The sequence below is a fragment of the Equus caballus genome, chromosome 14 (genome assembly GCF_041296265.1).
Source record: "Equus caballus isolate H_3958 breed thoroughbred chromosome 14, TB-T2T, whole genome shotgun sequence".
In the NCBI taxonomy this organism is placed as follows: domain Eukaryota; kingdom Metazoa; phylum Chordata; class Mammalia; order Perissodactyla; family Equidae; genus Equus; species Equus caballus.
In genome coordinates this window covers 28,389,132-28,404,370 of record NC_091697.1, presented here as the reverse complement: position 1 = coordinate 28,404,370, position 15,239 = coordinate 28,389,132, and the positions used below count along the sequence as shown (strand labels likewise).

At 47.6% G+C, this 15,239-nt stretch overlaps 1 protein-coding gene across 29 annotated transcripts in view; it reads left to right on the top strand.

The window, feature by feature from the left end:
• The window catches only part of TENM2 (teneurin transmembrane protein 2), a 3,416,041-nt gene that overhangs the window by 3,322,742 nt on the left and 78,060 nt on the right, over positions 1-15,239 (top strand). For all 29 annotated transcript variants that reach the window (XM_070232931.1, XM_070232936.1, XM_070232935.1 and 26 more), the window contains one exon: positions 14,440-14,650. In XM_070232931.1, coding sequence (XP_070089032.1) covers positions 14,440-14,650 — 211 coding nt within the window. The remainder of the gene's footprint in view (positions 1-14,439; positions 14,651-15,239) is intronic.

The window sequence follows — 15,239 nt, the reverse complement described above, 5'->3', positions numbered from 1 at the left end:
AAAGCAGCCGCTACAAAGCCAAATACTCAGGGTCCATGAGAGAAGTACGGCCACGGGGCATCGAAGGCTCCAGAGCAGGTGGCGCTTGAATTTTGAAAGCTGCAGATAAGGAAAGAGGGAAGAGCATTGCAGGCAAAAAAAAAGACAAAGGCGCAGAGGCAAGAGACAGCAGTGGGTATCTGGCAACCTCTGAGAAGAGTGAACCGCTACCACTTGTGGAGAGGGGAGGGAGCTGAGGCTGGGGAAGCGGGTCTGGATGGACGGCGACAGGTCTTGTGTGCTGTGCTGGGCAGAGTGCAATTTACGTCAAGTGTGTGCTCTGCCTTCCTCCACTTAGCATCTTGGTCTCCAAAATTGCAACCACACCTCTTCCCTCAGACAGAAGGCTGATATATCTGCTTGAGTTACTCCTCAACACACATGCTCACAGCAGGGAAGAAAGAGTGGCCTTTCTCGATGTTTCTTCCATTGCACGTGGGGGTTCTTTCACCATGGGGAGAGGAGGCAGCCTGGTGGCCGGTAAAGAGGCTTTGGGGTCAGTGAGCTCTGGGTTCATGTCCTGGCTCCTCCGCTGATTCACGGTATGAGTGTAAGCGAGTCACTCTCTCTGAGTCTCAGTTTTGTCCTCTGTAAAGTGGGACTAATGATAGCTCCTACCTCATAGGATGTTGTGAGGCTTAGATGGGTTAACACACACAAAGCGTTTATTTAGTACAATGATTCTCATAGGTCGGTGGCCATGAGAGTCACCTGGAAGGCGTAATGCACAGTTTGCTGGGCCCCACTCGCCAAGTTTCTGATTCAGTGGGTCTGGTGTGGAGCTCGAGCATGAGCCTTTCTAACAAGTGCCCAGATGACACTGATGCTTTGAGAACCGCTGACTTGGCACAATACATGCCATTTTGAGGAGAGCTCAGTGCTGGCACAGAGTGATTCCTCCAAGTGTGGCAGCCCTGCACCTCCTGCTGGGAACAGACAGGCCAAGAAGCTCTGCGTCCCAAGGCAGTGGCAATTTGATTGGCATATGGACCATGGGGACATCCCTGGACTCGCTAAAGTCCCCATCACAGAGGGGTGGCTGTGGAGCGGGGCTCAGGGCTCCAACTTCCCAGGATCCATCCTCCTCTTTCAAGAGCTTCGGAATAAAGGGCAGATGTGGAAGAGCATGCTGGGAGAGGGTGGGCGGCAGCTGGCCCTGGTCTCTTACCCATGGTGACGTCCCCTGCTTCTCCTATTGCCCCTCAGGACAGTGCTCGCCTCAGGCCAGCAGGGGATGCTTGCCCTTTACTGCTGGGGTCCTCTGGCTTTGGGGTCAGGCAGACTTGTGTAAGTTCTGGCTCCAGCTCTTACCAGCTGTGCTTCCTTGAATGAAGAACCTGACCTGTCCGAGCCTCTGTTCCCTCGTCTGTCACCCGAGAACAGCGACCCCAACTTCACAGGCCTGTTGTCAGGTTTGACTAGCGAGTTCATAGGAGGTGCCTTAATGCCACTTTATCTAAAGGACAGCTCTAAGTATTAGTATCTCCCTGTGTAACGTGACTTCAGAGACTCTGAAAACACACACTGCCCCAATCACAGCTCATCATGTCAAGTAGTGCGTAATATTTCAAAATCAGAAATCCATCTTTGGGTCCCTGTTCCAATATTTCCCCCTCAATCCCACACCCACCAGCTCTGGAACGAGTGATATTTTTCCTCAAAGATCACAAACCAGTAGCCCCCAAGCTGGGTGGCTCATTGACATGTTCAGTCTGGCCGCAGACGGTTACAAAAATCTCCGAATTAGTTGCTAACGTTTAGCAACAGAGGATTCCATTTAACCAACAGAGAAACAGGAGCTAGAGGGCGGCTTGCCCAAAGTCAGGCAGCGAAGGGCTGGGATTGAAGCTCAGTTCTCCTAGTTCAAATGTCTTGTTCGTTCTTCCCCAGACCCTTTTTCTGAAGGTCGCTGTATATCAGGTTTGCCAGAGAGCCCAAAGCTGCTGGAATCTGAGGTCAGGAAAGGAAAGGGGAATCCGTGGAGAGCACAGATGCAGAAATGGGACGCCACAGTCACCAGAGCAAGCTTCTCCTACTCGTGTTTCTGCCATGCTCACTCAAAAAGCACATGGCTCAGGGACAGCAGATCCTGGGAGAAAATTCCAGCCCGCTGGGGCCCATCACCCAAAGTCTTGGCCCTTTGACGGGCAATTCCAGCGCCATTACTTCCCAGCTATCACGTGGTCTGCTGGGGTGGCCAGCCAATTATCACGTGGTCTCCTGGGGTGGTCATTCCCTGCGTCTCTCCCATGCCACCTTTATCGGCACATGTTTCCACACAGATTGATGAATGCATTCTTGTTTGGCCCCTCCATTCTCTAAGCCAAATCACTAAGGCCATGGTTTCTTAATACCCTTCCACCTCCACCCAGATCATGCCACCAATTTTGCTGGGCTAAACTATCGGTCCTCCAGCTTCCAGTCTGTTCCACACAGAGCAGTCAGAAGAATCCTATCGTGCCCCTGCTCAGACCTTCCCAGGGCCTCTCATCTTCCATAGATTGGTATCCATGTGGCAACAATGGCTCCCATTGCTCTGCATAAGCAGTTCGCTTCCATTCTGACCTCATTTCTTTCCTGTCTTCTTCTTCCTCATTCAGCCCCACACCTGCCATCTTGCTGTTCCCACAACTCACAAGATACATTCCCACGCTGGGCTTTTGTACCTGCTGTTCCCCCTTCCCAGAATGCTCTTCCTCTAGATGTTTCCATGACTCGTTTCCTCATTTCATTTAGGTTTCTGCCCAAATATCACTTCTTCAGAGACACCGTCCCTGGCTCCCTGTCTAAAGTAGCAAATCCCCTCCTCCATCTTCTCCATTGTTTTGCCTTTTCTGCTTTACTTTTCTTCCAAACGTTATACTCTCTCAAAGCCTATTATACATTTATTTGTTAATTGTTTCCCTTTTTAGAATCTAGGTCCATATCTGCAGTGTCCCTCCCTGTCTTGGTCAATTCATTATTAAATGAATCGAATGAACGAAAACTTAAATGAATATTATCTAGAATAGGAAGCAGTTGTCTTTTACTCAATAGATTATTTTAGGATGAATAAATTTTATTTTAGGATTAAAAAAAAATACTCACATACAGAGATTGACTCCCAAGTCACTATATACCATAGACACCGTTTTATTAATGCAAAGAAAATCCCAATGTAAGATATTTCTTTTCAGTAAGACGTGAAAGCGTGGTTATGCTGCTCTTCATCTCTGTTGTCAACTTGGCTCATCCCGTATATCAGCTTCCTGTGGGCTGATGGCAGTAGGTGTGCGAGCTCTGTAATCCTCCTCTAAGACAAGAGGAAAGGCAGGAGCCGCTGAGATTGCTGTTTAGTGAACCCTGACATCCCAAACTACTGCTTGCTTGGCGAGGCATGGAGTAGTGAGGAGGATCAGCAAGTCTCAGGCTGGGCCAGCCCTGCACGAATCCAGCTCCACCGCTCACCAGCAGCTGCCCAACCTTGTCAAGCAACGCAACCTCCCTAGGACTGGGTTTCTCCATCTGTAAAGCCGAGGTAGACACATAGTTACTATATACTGGATACTGTAGCATAAGGCTCATTTAATCTTTTCACAACAGCCCTATTAAGCTTGTATGATTACCATTTCCATTTTACCGACAAAGAAACTAAAGCTCAGAGAAGTGAAGTAACTAGCCCAAGGTCACACAGCCAACATGTTGCAGACCTCCAGATTCTGTGATCATAATTGGAGTACAAGGCTGGTTCCAGTACCTATGCCATAGAGCAGATGTGAAGATTAAATGAGAACACCTCCAGATGGTGCTAAGCACAGTGCCTGGAGCATGGCAATGACTGTGTTCAGGAATTAGCACTTCTGATTTCCCTAATCCAGCAGGGAGTTTGTATGCTAGCTGAGTCTGGTCCCTTCTCCTGCTGGCAGTCTGGGTATTGCTTTAGGCCGCAGGAGAACAGGCATCCTGCCCTCTGCTAATTTTCTCAGCTCTGGGGCAAGTCCTCCCACCTACCCCCAAGAGACAGGGTCTCTCTTCAGGTGGAAAGTAACTGTTCCGGCTTGTTGCTCCTAGGTGTCAGTGGTGACAGCCCCTTTTCTTTCCGAGGGACCCAGCAGGTCACTGTCTGGCACCCCACCAGGCCACCACCCCCTGCCAGGCCTGGAGTCCCCTGGCCGTCAGCTGGCTTCTGTCTGACCTGTCAGTGGGCTCTTTGAAATGGAGTTTGATGAGGGAGCTGGGGGCAGAGCAGACCAGGCTGCGAGAGGCCAGAAACAGCGGGCAGAGGGCGAGCATGGGGGAGAGCAGCGGCTGAGATCAGAGGCCTCTGCTCTCTGTTGCTACTGGTTTCTGTAACAGGAAATGGGGGAGACAGCAGCAGCCAGGATAGAAATCCCCTAGGTACAAAAAACATGGCCCTGGGCTAACAAGGGTGAGACTACGCCCGAGAGGCCTGTCCGGGACTGTCCAAGGTGGGAGAATTCTGACCGAAGGAGATCATCCTTCCTAGCGGCTCTGTCTGGGTTGAGGAGAGGCAGCAGAGGGAGGGAGATGGTGAGAGAGAGACTGAGAGAAAGAACAACTAGAGAAGGAAGATGTTTTCTGAAGCCTCAGCATTTCCTCTGCCCAGTCCTACAACATCCACAAGGTACCTTTATGTGGCTGTGATTACTCGCAGCCTCCCGTGAAGAATTGAGGGTAGAAGCCAGGAATGTCAGCTTTGGAGGTGGACAGCCTGGGGGTGAATCACTCCTCCATCATTTACTAGCTGTGTGATTGTGGGCAAGGGCCTTAACCTCTGTGAGCCTCAATTTCCTCATCTGAAAAATGGAGATCATAGAAGCCCCCTCAAAGAGTTTTTGTGAGTGTCATTGGATGATGGCTGGATAAGAATGGAAGGTTCAGGCTGCAAAAGCCCAGAGGAACTTCAGGGGCTGGCAGAGGGACAGCCCTGTGGTGATCCACCCTAGTCAGAAGTGTAAGCTGGGTGAGGTTAGGCGCTGAGACAGAAGGCTGATTAAAGCATTCCGCATGCCAGTTTCCCAAAAAATAAATCACCCTCCAATATGTATTTAAATTGTCCCTCTTCTGTTTGCCTTAGTCCTGGCTTAGATGACAGAGCTTGGTGCAGGCACTAACACGTCCTGTTGGCGGGCACAATGGGCTCCTGCGTGTTGAACACTCAGTGTTTAACGGTAACAGACCTGACATGGCAGCTTCATGTAGGATTGGCTTCGAGTGCAGCAAACTGGGTTCAAAACCCAGCCCCACTATGTAGAAGCTGCATGGTCTTAGGTGAGTTTTTTAATCTCTAAGTCTCCAATTCCTCATCTATAGACAACGGTGCTAAGGATGCCTTGAATTCTGGTGGTGACCTTATAAAGGGACACATATAAATCACTTAGTCCAGTGCCTGGCACCTGGTGAGTGTTTCATAAGTGTCAACCATTAGTTCTTATTAGACTCGATTGCTATTAATGCTTCATCATCCTAGTGACCCCCAGGATGCCGTCACCTAGCATGGGGTTCCTATGTTGAAATGCATAGGCTTTGGGAGGCACTGGGAGCCCAGGGACAGGGACTCTGAGCTGACGTGCTAGTAGTGATGATGTGGTTTGTGTTGGGCCTGATCACCCGAAAGCCTGCATTTTATGAGGTCGGTCAAGCATGGGGCTGCCACTTGTGACTATTGAGTAGATGAAGGTTTGGCTGGTCCTTCCTGTGCTTCCCAACCTGCTTTGCACTAGATTATTGCAGGGAGATGCTCTGAGCCAAAAGGGGTCCATGGTCAGGAAATGCTGCATGCTCCATTGCAACATTAAAGACTCATAATGCACATTCACACATCAAAGGCTCGGAAAAGTCCTGCTTTAGTGAGCAAAAGAATCATCTAGGAATCATCTTTAAAACGCGGTTTCCCAGTCCCCACTCTCAGGAATTCAGCAGGTCTGGGTGACAGCAGGAATCAGCATTTTAACATCCCTGAGGTGATTCCAGGCCAGGCAGTCAGGGAGCACACCTTGACCACAGCGGTTTCATGCCTGACTTCTGGAAGTATGGTGCTCGGAACAGCAGGGTCCCCATCATCCGGGAGCTTGTAAGAAATGCAGGACCACGCTAGGACCACGGAATTAGAATCTACATTTGAACAAGGTCCCTGGGTGATTCCAATGCTGGTTAGCATTTGAGAAGCATTGATTTAAAAGGTTTGTGTTGATAGTGTTTGTTTTATTTTTTGTTCATTCGTTTGGTTTTTGGTGAAGAACCATTCGAAAAAAAAAAACCGGACACACACTGCAAGCTCGTTGTCATAAAATTTCTACCATCCTTCACCCCCACCCCCACCTCCAGCCACATGGGCTCGACTAGATGTCCCAGTAGCTTCAAGGAAAAGCTAGAGTCATGTTAAAGAGGGGTGTTTCCTGGATTATATCCCGGCCCTCAATAACATGCCTGGGGTTTCCTAAGCAGCCTTTGCCTTCTTTTCCACATCCATCCTGAAGAGTAGGAAAGCCAGCAAAGCAGCTCTCCGTGGGCTCCACTCTGCCAGATCTCTATGGGACATGACTGATCTTCCATTGCTAAGTTGTGAGAAAAGCCGAAGGTGCACTGGGGCAAGGATCTTCGGCCTTGGAACTCAGAGACTGACAAAAAGAGTTGGCAAGAAGCAAGAGGAAAACTTCCAACAGGGCTTCCAGAAGGAGTGCAAATGCAGTTTTACTTCTTGCAATATTTAAGAATGGTGGTTGCTCCTGGGGCGGTGGGGGGGAGGGGGTAGGGGGTGAGGAGGGCGCCTGCAGAGCGACGGTCCATCAGGCAGCCAGGGTATTAATGGCAGGTGAAACCTTCCAAATGAGCACCCTGTCAGCCAATCTATTGCTTTAAAAGGTTGGCAATGCAGGAGACCCACCAGAGGCAATGAAGAACTAATCTCATATTGCCAGGTTAAATCAAGTCAGCCGTGCCGGTTCCTTTCACTTCTTGGTTACATCAAGCCAGAATGCTTTCAATTATCCCTCACTTCCAACTTGTCAGCAGGCACTGGGTAAAATGCAAATGGAATAATGCCCTGCCCTGGTGGAGAGCAGGAAATATCATTAAGAGTAGCCTCCACTTATTGAGGTCTTCCTCTGTATTAAGAGCAGTACCTTCATCATCTCACTTCATATGCATCATCTTATAGCATCTCCATGCTCTTTGGTGAAGCGGGTGCTATGAAGTCCATTCTACAGCTCAGAAAACTGAGTCACAGGAGGTCAGTCACTTGCCAAAGTTATATAGCTAATGAACAATAGAACAGATTTTAAAACCAGACCATTCTGACTCTAAAGCCTGTATTCTTTTGCTATTTGTCTAATTGGGCCAAGATCCCAATGCCATGCTGCGATTGGGTCCCTGAGCTTTGAAGTGCCTTCCTTGAAATTTTCTAAGTCTTCTTCTAGTGTTGGGAACTGGCCAGGGTCAGCAGTTCTGTCTGGGAGGAGCATCCTAGCCCGGGCTAGGACACATGGGAGTCCTGGTCACTGCTTCTCCTCTTCAGGGCGCTCTCTGACTCTCGACCATCCCCCACCCCCACTCCTGTGCATGTTGAGTCAACTGAATGCTGAGATGTTTGGGGATTTGCATCTATGAAATGGGGGTCCAATGCCCAATCCCAATTCCAGAGGGCAGATTGACAAGTAGATTGCTCCCGCTGGCTGGAGGGATATTTCTGTTGCGAGATCATATGAGATCAGGCTGCCAGAATGGTGCTGAGATGCTGATTTGGGGTGACTCAAACTGTTTATATAGACAGGGGCCCACACACACGCATCAGGCATGGTCCTACAAGAGCTCACCTTAAAACAAACTAACTCCCAAGGCAAAACAGATCCTATGGTTGCCATCTTTCTTGTTACTCAAGAATTCCTTTATGCCTCTGGCTGAAATTCAGGAGCCTTTGGCCTTTGCCAGCCCATAGAGTGAAGAGCACTCTCCGCTCCCCACTCCAGCTTTATTTCCATCGCAAAGAGAAAGGTTTCTTCCCTCTTGCCCAAACCTTTTGCCTCCTCTCTTTTCTCCACTGCTTCATTAATTTTCCACCTCCTCATCATTCACTGATCTCAGAAACAGCCCTGGGATGCGTTGGCTTCACCACCTGGGTTCTCTGTATTTTTCTTGGGGGAAATGAGAACTTGGCAAGCACCTCCCTCTGTGTGCTAAACAAACCTGTAGGATGCCAAGAAAACTCAAAAAGGAGGAAAGAACTAGAAGTGATTCACAGGCACTTAGTAGGTTACTAAGTGCTCTCAACTGTTCTAAGCACCTTCCATGATTATCTTAGTTAATCCTTCCACTGCTCCTGTGAGGTATCACCATCATCATGCCCACTTCGTAAATGAGGACCGCAGAGCACAGAGAGGTTAATATCTTGCTTGAAGTCAGTCTGTTAGCAAGTCCATGAGATACATAATCTTAAATGTACACCTTGATGAATGTTTATATATACATTCGCCTGTGTAGCCGGGTGAATAAGATGAAGATCTAGAACATTGGCAGCACCCAGAAAGTTCCCCCGTGTTCTTTCCCAGACAGAACCTCTCCATAAAAGTAACCACAACTTCGGGGCTGGCCCCGTGGCCGAGTGGTTGGGTTCGCGCGCTCCGCTGCAGGCGGCCCGGTGTTTCGTTGGTTCGGGTCCTGCGCGCGGACATGGCACTGCTCATCGGACCACGCTGGGGCGGCGTCCCGCGTGCCACAGCTGGAAGGACCCACAACGAAATATACAACTATGTACCGGGGGGCTTTGGGGAGAAAAAGGAGAAAAATAAAATCTTTAAAAAAAAAAAAAAAAAGTAACCACAACTTCTAACTTTCTACCATAATTGACTAGCTTTGCCTGTCTTTGAAGATCCTATAAATGAAACAGTATGTACTCTTCAAAGCCCACATTTCAATCCGTCCACTCTGTGGCCCCCTGGCCCCGTGAGTGGGCAAGGTAGTTTGGTGGTTGGTGGTGCCTCCCCTCAAACCATGATCTGGAAAGAGGGGCTCATTTTTAAAATCTGAGCTGCTAACCAGTTCCCACCCAGGTGCTGTGTGCAGACATTAGCAGAGCCATCCGTGGCACCTGAAGTGAATTGTTGGCGTTGATTTGTGGCACCTTGTCACAAAACGAAACCGAGAAAAGTAAATGTAGATGTTTCTCTGAAGCCTCTAATACCCAAGAAAGCTGGAGAGTTCACACAGATTGTAGACGGAGTCACTTGCACACCAAGCTACAGGGAACAAAAGGCACCAGAAATTGAACAAAACACTTCCATCCAGATTCTCCATAAGCTGCCCCGTTTACGAAGATCAAAGAGGAAAACAAATGAAATAAACATCCTCTCTCCCAGGGCCCTTCCTTCCCTGGAAGAGGGATGCAAGGACTCAGGCTGCCTTCCCCAGACAGCAAAGATGTTTCAGCCAACTCTGAAATATCCAGATGTTTACTGGGGCTTCTCTGCAGCCTCTCCATTATGGATGTCCTCCTCCCCGCTGAGTGTAGCTTTACTAGTAAGTGTTCAATTAAGGCTTTGAGGTTAAATCTCTTGACTATTTAGGGTGCTTTTTATAAAGTCTAGCAGAGCAAACTAGGCAGGGGCTGGAAACAGCTGACACCAACCTGTAGCCAGCCCAGAAGGTAAGTGCCACCACGTGACAAAGATAAACAGCTGAATGGGGTTTGAATCTCTCTGGTAAACAGCATGGTCCTCAGCAGCTACACTGCAGGGGATGAATTCCCAGGTGTCTTGTTTCTCATGTTGATTCCTTTTCAGATGCTCATTTCAACCAGACAAATTCTTGCCCGGCTGTAAGAGTAGACAGGCTTCAGAAGTGATTAAAGCTCACGGCTGCCCACACTTTCCCCGGGTGATGGGTGTCCCCTGACTCCCTTTGCCATAAAATGTCTCCTCCTTCTGATAATGAAGAAGACAAAGGGTGATGATCTCATTGGTTGCCTTTTCCTACTTTTTATCCGAAGCTTCTCCTTGGCCGCTTGGATAACTGACTCAGCTCTCTGAGCTTCAGTTTCCAACTCTACTGCCACCCTTCCAAGGGGTGATATGGTGATAATGGGATAATACAGAGTTTACTGTGTACTTGCTGCACCAGGCACCATTCCAAGTACTGCACATGTAATACCTGCTTCCGTCCTCCCAACAGCACTTTCTAACATCCCCATCATCATCTTCATTTTGCACATGAGGAAACTGAGGCACAGAGCGGTTAATTGGACAAGGTCAGCAGATCGGTAGTAGCTGATCTGAGATTCAAACCCAGACACCCTGATCCAGGGCCTGCAGCTTAAGCGTTACGTTATTCTGCCATGTAGGGTTGCCATGAGCATCTAAATGAAGAATATATGTAAATCTCATTCAATCTATATCATTTATCATTACTGTCAATTATTATGAACTGAACACTTTGGAAACACAGCATTCTTGCCAAGATTCAACCTACCCATAGGACATACCAGGGAATGACTCTAGTAAGGGGATATTGATTTCATTTATTTTCACGTCCACTTTTTATAAACTGAAAAAGTTGAAAACTTCAAAGACTTTGTGATTGTAGTAATACCTACAGTTCATTGAACACACTATATGCTGGATTGATATTATATATATCAATTCATTTATTCCCTATCACATAATCCTATGATAGATGCACTATTATAACTCAGTTTTAAAGGCAAAGAAATTGAGGTTCAGCAAGGGCGATTATCTTTCTAAGCTCACACAGCCAGGAACTAGAGAAGCTGGTCTTCAAACCCAAGTCCATCTGATTCCACAGGCCAGGCTCTAACCTCTGATGCTGTGTAGACTTTTTGGCTTTTTAGCCTGGGAATTCTAATCCAAAGGATTCAATTTAGCGTTAACCTGATTTCTGCTTCACGTTGCCAGAACTGGCAGATTCCCTCTGATTTTCTTTATCAAAAGCAATAAAAAGAATGCCTCACATATTGTTCCCAGAAAGTTTCTCCACATCCATATTTCTCTGAAATGGTCATTACAATTAGCGAACGATGTATGCATGTGGAATACAGCCAGAGCTGTGACTCAGCATGCCTTCTGATAGCAAGCACCTTCTGAAAGCATAACCATGAATAATTCTCCGTGGCCACATCTCACGGAGTGAAGTCAACAAGGGCGTATTAAGCAGATGCCCGACACCACCGTGGGCCAATCGGGAAGGCCTGGGTCACTTTCCCATTATCGCTGAGTCAGAATTGAGCCCTTTTCAAGAACTCTGCAAACCTCTCTCACCACCCTCACCAGGAAAAAGCCAACCAGACAAACAGATAAGTGGGGAGATAAATAAATAAAGAAATCATGCAATGTCATAGGAAGGCCGTGCCGTTCTCGCGCCCCTACTGGATGAAGATGCCGGCAGCCTCTCAGGTCCTGAACCGGCGATTCAGAACAGTTTGATTGCCTGCTTGATTGTTTGCGAGATAAACGCAAGATTGTCAGTGACAGGGTAATTTACTGAAGATTGCCATGTCAGACTCCATGCGAGGGGCTTGCTGGCATAAAGATGCGATTCTCATGACTGACAGGCCACTGGGAGACGGGAATGCCAATTTAAAGTTCATGGTGTCGTCTGAAAGCGTTCAGCGGCAGCAGCCCACGAGCAAACGACACGATGAGGTCATTGCAGGCGTAACAAATGCTCTCACTTAATAATGCAGAGAACCCCAGATGCGCAATCTCTGGAGCAGGTGAATGTAAATGTGGAGGAGGAAATCATTTCTATCTCTTTTTTTTTAGTATCTGCCATCTGCTATAGCTGACGTGTTTATAGGACAGCTCCTGCCAGACAGGCCCTTGAATTAAAAGCCTGCGATCAACAAAACAGTGGGGAAATTTGAGGTCCACCTTTGTGAAGCAGTTGCAATCCCAGAAGGAGTGGCAGACTAGAGGGTGCTGGGGGAGGAAAATGTTCAACACTTAATAGGAAATCTGTCTTAAGCTGTTATTGGAGCCCGATGAGGTCCTCAAGCTGGTTAGATGGAGTGGGTGGTAAATGGGTTGGGGGTGGGAGGGGGCACATTCCCAGCTTCAGGAGGGAAAGGCCACTGGAGATGGATGGAACTCCTAATGGGAAGAGGCCAGTGGCCTTAAAGAAATCTGCAGTGCTAATAACAGTGGGTTTCTTCTCACCTGAGAAGTTTCTGCAGCTGTGGAAGGAAGCAGCGCCAGCATATCTCTGCGGGATATTTTTAAATTCAAAGCAGGCATTCTCTCGTAGCTTCCTTCTGATTAGTGAAGGCAGTCCGTGGAAGGGGATGTTAAAGGCACAGGACTAGGCGTTTTTTTCTTTTCTTTTCCTTATTCTGCCAAGGACCCTGGGATCCACTGGACAATCTGAAGGTGGATCCGGGACGGTGCCTCAGCATCGTCCTGCTGCCGAGATGTGATTCTCCAGTGCTGTGTCTTGGGTCCGAGGTTTGCCGGGCTCTGGGGAGTACCTGATGCAGGCAGCACGTCGCGCTGAGGTGTTCGGGACCTCAGACTCGCCCGCAGTGAAGTCCTTTGAAAGTCTCTGAATTTAAAGTGCGCGCTGCGTGCCTGCTCACCCTCCTTTATCTGCATCTCGAGGAAATTTTGTAAATCTAAGTGTGTTACGAGGCACATGAGTAACACTTGCCCATGTAGAAAATGAGAGGCTCGTTTCAGTAATTTAAAGTCAAGCAAAACAGGCACCCTCCTAATCTGTTTGTTTGCTAAAAAGAAAGTAATGCATTAAAATAATTGTACATTAATTGCTAAATTACAGTGGAACTTTGGTGAAATTACATATTTCAATTTCATTAGCAGAACTAAATGAAAAGGGTAATGCCAAAAAATTACATTGTAGTAAATTTAAAGCACACAGCCAGGCCTCTGATTCAGCATTCCAGTACAAGTGTTTGTCAAGTCACAGCCCGGGGTTTGAGTACGTGTTTCTATGATGTTAATTATGGCCCCAAAATGCCTTGCTATCAAATCCACAAGAGGCAAGCAAGTTATTCTCCAAGTTTCTCCACTGTGTGTTCCATCAATTCCCAGCAGAGTGAGTAAGGGTTGACCAACTAATCCATTCTAAGAGGAAATTCCAAGGAGCAAACACTGCCCTAAACATTCCCATCCTCAGCCCTGACAGACACGTGAGGCATGGAACACAGTTGTGTATTCATTCAACAAACATTTGTTGAGTGCCCTATTCCATGGTAGGCACTAAGAAAAGCATGAATATAGAAATGAATAAGACACTGTTCTTCTCTTCAAAGTACTTATTTTCTAGGCAAGAAGGCAAGCATACAGAGTTAATTAATTCTAGTACAAGGAAGTTGGCATTCACAATGGTTTTTAAAATTTCCTGTGCATTGGAATTGCCTGAGAATCCACGACCTGCTCTGGAGGCTCTCCCTGGGTAGGTCTGGGGTAGGCCCTTGATTCTCCCCACAGGATTTTGATGCAGAACCATTCTCTGAGAACCTCTGATTCGGAGACAGACAGAACAGGAATACTTAACCTAGCCAGGAGCATCATCAAGAAGGCTTCCTGGAGGAGGAGGCCATACCTAGTCTGAGTCTAAAAGGATGAGTCATGTATGTCTCCCCCATCAGCTCCTTAAGGACAGACACCATCATTCTTTGTTCCCCATTTTATTTCCAGAATGTGGATGGCACTCAGATACTTGTCGAAAGGTAGCTGAATGAATAGGAGTCAGCCCAGGATGGGATGGAGGGGCGGGAACCTGGGCAAGTTGATCAGGACATTTGACATCCTGCGGGCACGTGGGAAGGTAACACCAGAAGCAATTGAATGCACTGATGGCTTAATTTCTGCGTGCTCAAGCCAAAGTCATTTCTCCACATTTCCTGGAAAATGTAAAACTCACCACACCTCATTCTCCAACTGGTCAGCAGTACCCTCCCTGGCTCCGAGGGAGCGAGGAGAGAATGCTTTTCTCCTTTAAAGCGAGATGTAAGGAATCCCGTGCATTGTGTTTACTGGTGCACACATTAGCACAGGCCCCCGAGAACTGCTATAGGTAATTTTTTGTGCTGTGTTGTTTAAAAGCAAAGTGTTTGTTTTTATTTCCGACCACTCAAGTAATACTTACTCACAATAGAAAAAGTAGTAACTCCAGAAAAGTATAACAAAGGAAAGGAAGAGAAACACACTAATCTACTACCTGGGGATTATCATTTGTCAACATTTTCAATTATTTCCTTTCAGTCTTTTATTTTCTATGCGTATATATATTGGAATTATACTAAGCTTGTTGTGTGAAACCTGCCAATTCAGGCCCTTGAGGAGGGTTGATGCTGCTCATGACAAAGGTGTTAGCATCTCTAAGCAGCTTTGTGCCATGAAATCCGCTGACCTGGCTCTGCCTCTGCCCTTCCAGATGGCCTGGTGGATTGCCTGGACCCTGACTGCTGCCTGCAGTCAGCCTGTCAGAACAGCCTGCTCTGCCGGGGGTCCCGGGACCCCCTGGACATCATTCAGCAGGGCCAGACAGACTCGCCCGCAGTGAAGTCCTTCTACGACCGCATCAAGCTCTTGGCAGGCAAAGACAGCACCCACATCATTCCTGGAGACAACCCCTTCAACAGCAGGTGGGTGCCCTCTGTCCATGCAAACTACTGAGGTCACTGCTTCCCTTCCTATCGGAGCAGGAGGAAGCGCTCCTGGTTTTTCTGTCATCCCTGTTGGCCTGGAAACTACCCCATGGTGGCAGCTCCCTGCTCTGGTTCACCAAGGCCCTTTCCTTTCTGTGGATCCAGCTCGAGAGGCAGAATCCCGGTCTTCATGCGGGATTTGTCCACATTCATCCCAGAACCTGCTGGAGACACCTGTTGATTGCCTCATTTTTAGATCATTTTTATGATCTATTATTTTATGACATTACTGTTATTATTTTAAATCTTGCTTTATAATACCTCTGATAGTGGTTTTTGTTTCATCATCACTGAAATATTTCATTCAATAGAGTATATTTGAAAGTGATTATTAACTTGATAACATAACTTATCATTTGTGGCATTTTAGAGTCAAGGTGATGCCAGTTGCTAGAATTTATTGAACACTTATGATGAGCTGGGGACTTTATGTAGATTATCTCCAATCCTCACAGCAACCCCATCAATTGCATCTGCTAATTGCCTGCTTTGTGCAAGGCATTGTGCCAGTGCATGTCACCTCTCA